General features: G+C 50.5%; 2 protein-coding genes across 5 annotated transcripts in view; one reads left to right on the top strand and one right to left on the bottom strand.

The window, feature by feature from the left end:
- Positions 1-1364: 1364 nt before the first annotated feature.
- The window catches only part of nhsl1a (NHS-like 1a), a 17010-nt gene continuing 8359 nt past the window's right edge, over positions 1365-10015 (bottom strand). For 2 of the 4 annotated variants that reach the window (XM_027291515.1, XM_027291514.1), the window contains exons 3-9: positions 9405-9532; positions 7888-8122; positions 7507-7638; positions 7067-7407; positions 3318-6978; positions 2565-2652; positions 1367-2226 (exon numbers count right to left, since the gene is read on the bottom strand). In XM_027291515.1, coding sequence (XP_027147316.1) covers positions 1566-2226; positions 2565-2652; positions 3318-6978; positions 7067-7407; positions 7507-7638; positions 7888-8122; positions 9405-9532 — 5246 coding nt within the window. In that variant the 3' untranslated portion in view covers positions 1367-1565. Of the gene's footprint in view, positions 2227-2564; positions 2653-3317; positions 6979-7066; positions 7408-7506; positions 7639-7887; positions 8123-9404; positions 9533-10015 lie in introns of all 4 variants that reach the window. The other 2 variants (XM_027291513.1, XM_027291512.1) reach the window with 2 other exon arrangements.
- LOC113748298 (chromosome alignment-maintaining phosphoprotein 1-like) overlaps positions 8818-10015 on the top strand; it is a 15693-nt gene continuing 14495 nt past the window's right edge. The window contains exon 1 of the mRNA XM_027291518.1: positions 8818-8823. The gene's annotated coding sequence lies outside the window, so the exon portion shown is untranslated. The remainder of the gene's footprint in view (positions 8824-10015) is intronic.

The following is a 10015-nucleotide window of genomic DNA, read 5'->3' as shown; positions in this document are numbered from 1 at the left end:
CACTTTTTCCATTGTAGTTTCTTCTTCTGCTTTTTGTTCACGACTGTTTCAAAATAAAAGGACGACAAGAAATCAAATGAATACATCAGTTTGTCTTTTATTGCTTCCATCTGATCATATGCATACACTTTCCTTTATTTCCCTTTTCTCTGCAGCTACACTCATAAACACTTTTCATTCAGTTTTCCAGTTTCCTTTTATTCATTTTATCGGTTAATAGAGTAAATCTGAACCTCTTACATTCGCACAGATAAGTACGTTCCTAAATTCAAAGTTAGAAAAAGTTACATCGTCTTCCTGACGTCACGTTACGTCTTTTCACTATCTGCTACTTTAAGAAAGCAAAAATCTGCTACAGAGAAGAAGTGAAGCAGCAGCAGCAGCAGCAGAAATGACATGACGATGAAAACCAGGATTATTTACAGGGTCGGTCAGCTGAGCATTACATATGAAATGAGATAAAGAGTTTCAATGAAGCAGCAGCTCAGCAAAGAATGAACAAACACTTTGAAACAACACTTTGTTCACGTCTTTAGAAACTGACTTAACGTGAGTCGAGAGGAACACCGTGGATTTCCTACAATTCTCAGTTACATGTGTTGAAGCGTTCTCTGTATTCTTGCAAATAAAACCAAATTTCAGAGGCGACAGGAAGCGGCTGAAACATCTGCTGGATGTGATGGATTCATTAATAGAACGTCCTTTATGCTGAAATACTGAGCGTTTGAATCCTTTAAATTCTTCATGCTTTGAATTGTTTAACGAGTTCTGGGGAATAAAGAAAATATGAATCTTTAAAATATCAAACATGAAGTTCAGCCTCAATGATTTTATACAAGCCAAATCAGAACAGGCTGATTTGATACCAACCTCAAAGTTAGTGCCAATAAAACAGCTTAAACATCATTATTATTAATATTATTGTTATATTATAATTATTATTAAAACATTTATTCTGTAATCTCAAGGAAACAAGCTTCTCCTGATCTCAGGTCAGTTTTCCATGTGCTCTTTGGTCACAGAGAAGACGGACATGCACGATTTTAAATTCAGATTTCTCGAGCGAGACAACAGAAGACTTTGTGTCTGTTCACTGCAGGAAGTAAAAAAAGACCAAAGACCAAAGACGGTTTACGCTGAAGTTCATCAAGTCGAGCTGTCGGTTTGTTTTCTCCAGGTCCTGACTGCATGTCCTTTCCAGGCCTCCGTAGTTTTCTGACAGTGTGTTATCATCAGAGAGTTTCCAGTGTGCTTCAGTTGGTTGAATCTAAATGATTCAGGCCGCATGGCAGTCCAGTCCAGTCCAGTCCAGTCCAGTCCAGTCCAGCCAGTTCCGTCCAGTCCAGTCCAGTCCACTTCAGTCCAGTCCAGTCCAGTCCAGCCAGTCCAGTCCAGTCCAGTCCAGTCCAGTCCAGTCCAGTCCAGTCCAGTCCAGTGCAGTGCAGTCCAGTCCAGTCCAGTCCAGTCCAGGCATGATGAGGATCTGAAGAAGGACGTCGTCACATTGAGGAAGAGGCATCAGAACCATCTTCCTCCTGCTGTACGCACAAACCTCGACCTGTCCATCAAGAAATATCAATCAATCTCTGGCTCAGTTCTCCTCCTGGAGATTCAATAAAAACATCATCGTCTTCCTCCTCCTCCTCCTCCTCACTTTCTGCTTCAAAGATGGCCGTCATGGGGGCGGCGTAGAGGCGGCAGCGAGCAGCAAAGCGTCGGCTTGCAGAGCAGGGAGGAGTGAGCGAGCGAGGCCTCATGGAGGGGGAGGAGAGGAAGAAGAAGGGAGAAGAAGAGGAGGAGGAGGAGCTGAGGAGGTGATCCCTTCGCCTCCATCTGAACATCATGGAGAAGTTCTGACTACACAGAGATGTGGGGGACACCGGTACATCCAGAGTCAGGTGTGTGTTAACATCACATGTATCCGAGCTCGTGGGCTGGTCTGTCGGCGACATGTCGGTACCGATCGAGGGAGCGGCGACTACGCGAAGCCGCTCGACCGCGGACACCCGAGAAGACGGACGGCTGCCTTTCTTCAGCAGGAGAGCCTTGAAGCTTTCGCTTCTTGTTGATCTTTGACTTTTGAGGCTTGTAGGTCGCACCGGGTTGGGCAGGGGATCAGTGGGGGAAACCGGAGGAGAGGAGGAGGAGGAGGAGGAGGAGGAGGAGGAGGAGATGCGATGTCTGTCGTCTTCTGAATCCCTTCTTCCTAACATCTTCCTCTTAGACCTGAAACAGACAGACAAACACGAGTCATTGTCTCGTTCTGCTCTGCAAGAACATCGACGTTTTGTCGAGTCTAGGCATCGGGAACAAGGAAGGAGGGAGGAGACAGGGGTCAGAGGTCATGTATCTAGGTAAACCTACCTAAAACTATCTACTACACATCCAGGGACCAATCACAGTTTACCTGCCGCCGTACCCTGCCTGCCTACCAAGGCGTTCACGCTGTGCCTTCCCATACTGCACTGCTCCACAGAGGCACAGGGAGGGATCAAGCAGACACATGAGAACGTGGTCGATCGCTGTTACGGTAACAGTGTTTGTGTTTGTTTGTGCGCTCCGACCTGTGGATGACGGCGAACAGATCCTCTGTGGTTCGTGGTCGACCGGAGACGAACATCTGATCGGCTGAAACACTGACGAACAGATCAGCTGGACGGAGAAACAAAGAGAAAATTCAGACTGTGTTTTTATTTTTAGCCGCTCATGAGTTTGAATAAAAGGCCGCCTGTGAACTCAGCAGCTTCCTGACTGAACCAGGCCACATTCTCCAACAGCAGCTGGTCTGAGACGCAAACTGGGACTATTTTACCCATCACATACAAAACTTTAGCACGTGTACCGACATTCACTGGAATGTCGGTACTGAGTAATACGTGTCGGTATGCAACGGGTCAGAAATAGAACAAGCTGGTACTCTGCTGGGGTAAGTACTGGCCCAGTTTGAGCACTTTAAGTGGGCCTATGCATCTAAAGAGAACCCTGAGGCCCAATTCAGACCAACTCAGGCGCTGCACCAAAGTCCTTCCATTCACTTGAATGGGGGGACTTTGGTTTAGACTGCAAACTGTCACATCCCATCACACTGGGGTGGGCAAGGCAGCGATCAGCCCGGCCAGCCTGAAGGTCAAAGCAAAGTTCATGGAGCAAACTATCTCCCAGCTGAGCCCTCGCTTGGTTTACGTTGTGTACGCACCAACATCATCGAGGTGGCCGAGTACCAGAGTGAAAGAACCGTCCTGGTTTATGATTGGCTCACTGAAAATAAACAATCGAGTCAAACCGGGAGAAGACCGACTTCAGTAAACCCAACTTACCATCCGGAGGTCTTCCGGCCTCTTTCACCTCCTGCCCTCTCCTGTCTGCTCCCTCCTTGCTCCTCCCTTCTTCTCCCTCCTCCTCCGGCTCCTGTATCAGGAGGTCTGGAAGCAGCAGCTCCTCCCGCAGGCTGTCTGTGGACAGCACACTGCTGAGGGAGTACTTGCTCTGACCAATCAGAGAGCAGGAGCTTTCAGAGTCACTCGTGTCTTCATCACATACTTCCGTCACCCTCATCCTCACACTCGCTTGCACTGTCGCCGCATCCCTCTCGTCTCCTGATGAAGACGATGACGACGAAGACGATGATGATGATGAAGGGGAGGGCTGCATTGTTGATGACATCATTAACAGTTGCCTGCCTGGCCTCCTCTTCCTCCTCTTCCTCGCTTTGTCTTTCTTCCTCGTGGTTGATGGCATCATCATCGTCTTCCTCCCGCTCTCTTCCACTCTCTCCTTCTCGGTGTCTTCTTCATCTTCAGCCAGCGATGAACTCATCAACCTCTTCTGACATGTTGTCTCATCTTCCTTGTAAGGTCGCGTCCTGATGATCCCAGCACAATAAGGGTTCGTTAGTCCGGTTTGGGTCGTAGTAGCTCTGTAGGCTGCCGAGTTCACTATGCTACAGGTGTCTGAAGTTCCCCATGTTCCTGCAACACCACAGTTCTCTAAAGTCCCACTGATATTGTTTGGAGATCCTGTGATACTCCAGGTCTCTGAGACACCCATGAACCCCGAGGGGCCACAGTTCCCATAGATGCCCATGGTCCCTAAGGTGCTACTGGTGTCCCAAACTCCTGAGGTACCCATGACCCTGTTTAAACGGTCTTCAGGCCTTGTGGTGCCCATGATCTCCACGGTGCCACGGGTCTCTGTGGTGCCTTTGGACACCTCTTCTGGATTTCTAGATCCAAAGAGTGGTTTGTTTGTTTTGGGGGAGGTCACTGACAGATCTGGCTTCTTGTACAGAGTCGGTGGCTTCTGCCTCTGTGGGGAGTTCACAGGTGAGTGAGCGTTGATGTCAGCAGGTGTCGAGTTCACCGGGGAAGAAGCAGCATTTGTCGAGTGTGCAGGTGAAGTAGATTTATCAACAGTGGAGCATGCAGTCGAACGCTTTGGTGAAGGTGTAGGTGTGACGGAGGAGTCAGCTGGAGGCTGTGATTGGCTGTTGAGGCCAGGAGGAGGCGTTGTGATTTGCCCGTTGCTCTTCAACACACCTGGTGCCCGTCTGGCTTCAGGGGACGACATGAGACTGAGGAGACAAAGATCGGGCTTCTTTGGCAGGGCCGGCTTCTCTGGAGACTTTGTTGGGCTGCCGGGCTTAGAGACCCGTTTTAAATCATGACTCAGCAATGCTGAATCATTCTTGACCTCATCTTTGCTCTGTGACAGCGTCGCTCTGTCTTCTTCTTTTGGTCCAGAGAGGGTCCAGTATGAAGACTCCTCAGTGTTTTCCACTTCCTCTGCAGGCTGGGTTAGCTGAGCATCTGCTGACATATCTGTGACCTGTTGCAGAGAGGCGTTACTGGCTGTGTTGACGTGGTCAGCATCACAACCATCAGGACTGCAGGCTGGACTGTTTGCCAGTGAAGCGTACGTCTCGTGTTCACTGATGTCTTGAGGAGTTTTATTGGTCGACGAGGAACCGGATCGTCTTTGGTTAGCGGAGCCATGAGCATACGGTGACTCACTGTTATCACCTTTTGTTACAGAACAGAACCTTTGAAGGTTAGCACCCCCCATTACAGCTGCATGAGCAGCTCGATCACGTACAGCTGTCTGTGATGCGGCTCCATCTTTGTCCGGCCGAGCTTCTTCGCTCGGTCGCTCGTGGATCGTAGATGCAACACTGAGCAGGCCGTCGTGGCTCCTGATGGAGCGAAGCTTCACGCCCTGCAGAGCCTGGGCAGTCACCACCGGGGGAGCCGCCACCTTAACACCACCTTTGGGAGACTGCTCAGATCCTCCTGGGAGGAGTGTAGACAGAGGAGGAGGCGGTGGTGGAGGAGGAAGGTCAGCGAGCGGTGAGTCGAGAAGTTCTGAAGGGGGAGGAGGAGAACGTGGAGGAGGAGGAGGTGGAGAAGTTGGGGGAGGAGGGAGGTTGGTTGATGATGAGATGGCGGACGAGGTCTGTTTGATGGCATAGGAGTAGGGGGGAGGAGGAGGACGAACAGAAGGAGGAAGAGGAGGAGGAGTGGGAAGGGATGAAGGCGGGAGAGGTGGAGGAGGAGGTGGGGGAGGCAAGGGAGGTGGGGGAGGAAGAGATGAAGGTGGTGGAGGTGGAGCAGCAGAAAGTTTGGTGAAAGAAGGAGAAGCAGGCAGGCAAAGGGGCGGAACTGAAGGAGGAGGCTCACGAATCGGGGAGGAGAAGACAGAAGGCAAAGGAGAGGAAGATTCTGGAAGAGGAGGAGGAGGAGGAGGTGGGAGAAGAGGATGCTTGGCAGAGGAGTCTGAGGAGGTGCAGGAAGAGAGGGAGGAGGTGGAGGAAAACGAGGAGGAGAGGGAGGAAAAGAGTGACGACTTCCTTTCTGGCACTGGTGGCTTGGGCCTTCCTTTGCCCCGAGACCTCGTCCTGGGCAGGGAGGAGACGGCAGGCGACAGGGGAGAGGAAGACGACTGCAGAGAGGAGAAGGGGGAGGTCGGGGGGAGGGAGAAGGCTCCGGGGCTCACTGTCAGAGGGGAGGACGGGGTGAGGGGGGAAGACACAGGGGTACCAGGAGTTGGGGTGTTAGACTGGCTGGAGTAGCCACTCGAAGGCGAAGCAAGGCGCTGCAGGCCAGCCCCTGAAGAGGCGTCAGCATGGGAGTGACCGGGGCTTGGTGGTGGGTGCTCAGAAGGAGGAGAGTCAACAGGGGTTGTGGTCTGGCAGTCTGGACTCAGAGGTTCAAAGGTTGTGACTGTCCCACAGTTAAATCCACTTTGTCGTCTTTTCGCGTTGCTCCTGGGCACCCAGGGGTCATCGAAAGTCTGGGGAAACGATGTGGGCGTCTGCTGGGCGGTGTGCTCCCGGCAGGCACCACCACAGGAGGAGCGGGGGGGTTTGCTACGAGCCGGACGGCGCCTCAGAGAGTCCGAGCGCAACGGTGGAGGAGGCGGGCGCTTGGACTTGCGGAGGGAGATGCTGCGGGTGCAAGAGTTGGAGGAGGAAGCGCTGTTCTTCCTTTTGTTTAGCAAAGGAGACGAGGTCATTTTCTCTGAACACAAAGAGGTGCTGTCAGTGTGAGAGGGAGAAGAACGACCAGAGGAGAGCAGGGGATCACAGTTCCAACCTTCCCCAGAAACACATCTCATTCCCTGGGTGATACTGTTCCAGTCGTCCCCGGCCTGGCTGCTGTGAACACTTGAGCTGGGGGAGAGGGGCTGGTCGCTCCACGCCTCCCCGTCGTAGGAGCATTGGGTGCCTTGCTGGGTGGCGGTCTGGTCATCCAGAGCCTGGTAGGTAAACTGAGACTCAGAGTCCGCGATGGAGGAAGAGGAGAGGTAGCGGGGGGAGGAAGGGGAACTCAGGGGCTTATCACCGGGGTAGGACCACTCATGACTGGGGGTGCCAGGGTGGGAGGAAGGAAGAGAAGAGGGGGAGGAAGGAGACTGGGGGAGCACCCTGGCAGTGGGTTCAAATGGCAGCAGAGGCTGGACGTCGCTGGGGATACCTTCCACATCCTGTGAAGGAGAAGAGAAGAGATGCAGAGAAGGTTTCTATTGTGTTTCAGTCACTGAGCAACATGTGACAAAGATGTCCTGAACTGACCTGGCAACAAGATGAGGAGGCACTGAGCGTCCTGTAGGGGGGGCTGTCACAGCTGGCCTCAGAGTTCAGAGAGGAGTTCGTTGCCAGGCGGGGGAGGTTGTGAACCTCCAACGAGCCGTCAGGTGAGCAGGAGGTAAGCGAGGCCATGAGGCTGGACATCCCTTCTCCTCTTGGGGCTCGGATCCTCCTTGCTGACGACTGCCCCTCCTCTCTGACTCCTCTCTTCTCCTTCGCTGCCATGTCCTCCCCTGTTTTCTTCAGTTGGTTGGACGAGGTGCAGGAGGCGGGTCGACCCACGGTGGAGAACTGACCGGGAAGAACCAAAGAGACCAAAGGCGAGTCTGGAGAGACAGCAGGTAAGAACAGACGAGATGAAGGAGGTGAAGTGACATGAGTGGGAGACAGGAAGTGACTGCTGGATGAATGGATGGATCTCATACCCGGCTTCTGGCTGGCGTCATCAGGTATCCCGGTAACTGTCTTGCGGCGGCTCAGGTTACGGGGTCGCCGGGATAACGAGTCAGTGTTAGAAACCACTCTTCGAAAACTGGCCTGGCGATCAAAACTCGCTCCTGAAGTGTGCACATGTACGAAAACACGACAAACAGATTCGGTCAGTTTAAGGCTCCAAGCCCGGGTGGAAACCAAAGTAGTTGGAGTTGAGCACAAAGTTAAAGTCGAAATTAGGACTCCGAGTCAAGTCCTTCAAGTTCAAGTAAGAGTAAAACCCCACCCAAGTTTAAAGTCCACATTCAGACCGAGTTCGAGACTAAGCTAAGAGTTCTTAATATTCAACTCTAGACCTGAGTCCAGTCACCTACCGGTGATGTTGATAGGGACTATATCAGCTCCGACTGCCTCAGCCTGCTGCCTCATCCTCTCCTCTGGTGTTGGAAGCCGAGGCGTTGGCTCCATCTCCGCATCAACTGTTGGCTCATAGGCGGGGGTAAAGACATCCCAGCAGGAGGTTGGTTGGACTGGGTTGAGAACCAGAGGGGTCAGAGGTCGCATGTTGTTCAGAATGAACCTCTCGTCTTCATCCGAGAAAGCTGAGGACTGAATTCACAGACACACTGTTAACTGACATGTTTGTTCAGATAGCTTAGAGTCTAACTAAGCCTGAAAAATCAAGAGGAGAGCTGAATCCTAGTTTAGCCCTGCAGCTTAAACACTCTCTACTCTCTAGTTTACCCTCAGTAGCGTCTAGTGAAGTCTGGTTGGGTGTGACTAGGATAGGATTCTACTTTAGTCCACTTTGATCCATGTTTACCTTTCTCCTCCAAACTGAAAACTTGAAACAAACTGAGAAACAAGACTGAGAGAAAAAGTCCATGAATCTGGACTTCTGAGGGGACGGAGACACAGAGGACAGGATGAAACAGGGAGGAGGGACAGAAAAGAGTGAAGAGAAGGACACACTTCAGCATGACGGCAAAATGACTGTGAGCAGTTTGACCAGCAGGTGGCAGCAAAACAAAGTGATTCTCAATTCAAATGCAAATGTGAAGAGGACGCTGACGGAGGAAGCTAAGAAGAGAAAAGGAGAGAGTGAGCGAGCAAGAAGCCGCCGGACAAGAGTAAATGTGGGACTGACTTTTAGTGGTTGGTGAGAGCTTGGTGAAATAAAAGGCTGAAAGACAGACGCCGAGCTGGGCTGACTGCTGCTGGACTAGGCAGTGAGATCAGCTGCTGCTGGTTCTGGTTCTGGTTCTGGGCTGACTGCTGCTGGACTAGGCAGTGATATCAGCTGCTGCTGGGTCTGGTTCTGGTTCTGGGCTGACTGCTGCTGGACTAGGCAGTGATATCAGCTGCTGCTGGGTCTGGTTCTGGTTCTGGGCTGACTGCTGCTGGACTAGGCAGTGATATCAGCTGCTGCTGGGTCTGGTTCTGGTTCTGGGCTGACTGCTGCTGGACTAGTCAGTGATATTAGCTGCTGCTGGGTCTGGTTCTGGTTCTGGGCTGACTGCTGCTGGACTAGTCAGTGATATTAGCTGCTGCTGGGGACCTGGATGATGATTGGCTGTCAGCAAAGTTGTCGACTCGTTGATCAGAAGTAATGTAATCAGAACAAATACTCGAGTACAGCTGTTTCTTTAAAATAACAGAAACACTGCGTACATGTTCATCAGTCATAATAATTAAACACAGTGTGAAAGAAGAAATACTTGAAGTACATTTGGGTAGTAATACTGCATCCTCCTGTATGAAGGACGTATTTGTACTTCCTCTGCTGCAGTCTGCTCAGCCTCGTTAATATTCATAAGGCAACACTGTATCCATAATAATGTTGTGTGTGTGTGTGTGTGTGTGTGTGTGTGTGTGTGTGTGTGTCACTAACCATCTTCCTGCTTTTGTCCTTCCACCGTCTGCGTGTTGTGCTGCCCTCTGATTGGTCGAGCCCAGAGGAGGACGGGCTCGGTGGGTGGGTCGGAGAGCTGTAGCCATGCTGAGTCAGCCTGTTATAGGCTACACACACATTCATATATATGAGAGAACAGAGGCAAGAGGACACATTAAAGACCTTCAGACAAAGGACGAGGCTGATCACTCAATCAGTCAATAATACAGGCAGGTTATTGATTATTTCGGCTCAATGAAACATCAATAAAACAATGAAACACCAATGAAACATCAATAAAACAATGAAACATCAATAAAACAATGAAACATCAATGAAACATCAATGAAACATCAATGAAACATCAATAAAACAATAAAACATCAATAAAACACCAATGAAACATCAATAAAACAATAAAACACCAATGAAACATCAATGAAACATCAATAAAACAATAAAACATCAATGAAACATCAATAAAACAATGAAACATCAATAAAACACCAATGAAACATCAATAAAACACCAATGAAACATCAATGAAACATCAATAAAACAATGAAACATCAATAAAACAATGAAACATCAATGAAACATCAATAAAACAC

This window comes from Larimichthys crocea, chromosome XIX, assembly GCF_000972845.2.
Source record: "Larimichthys crocea isolate SSNF chromosome XIX, L_crocea_2.0, whole genome shotgun sequence".
Lineage (NCBI taxonomy): Eukaryota > Metazoa > Chordata > Actinopteri > Sciaenidae > Larimichthys > Larimichthys crocea.
The sequence above is the reverse complement of the archived record's forward strand: the minus strand, read 5'-3'. Positions and strand labels throughout refer to the sequence as shown.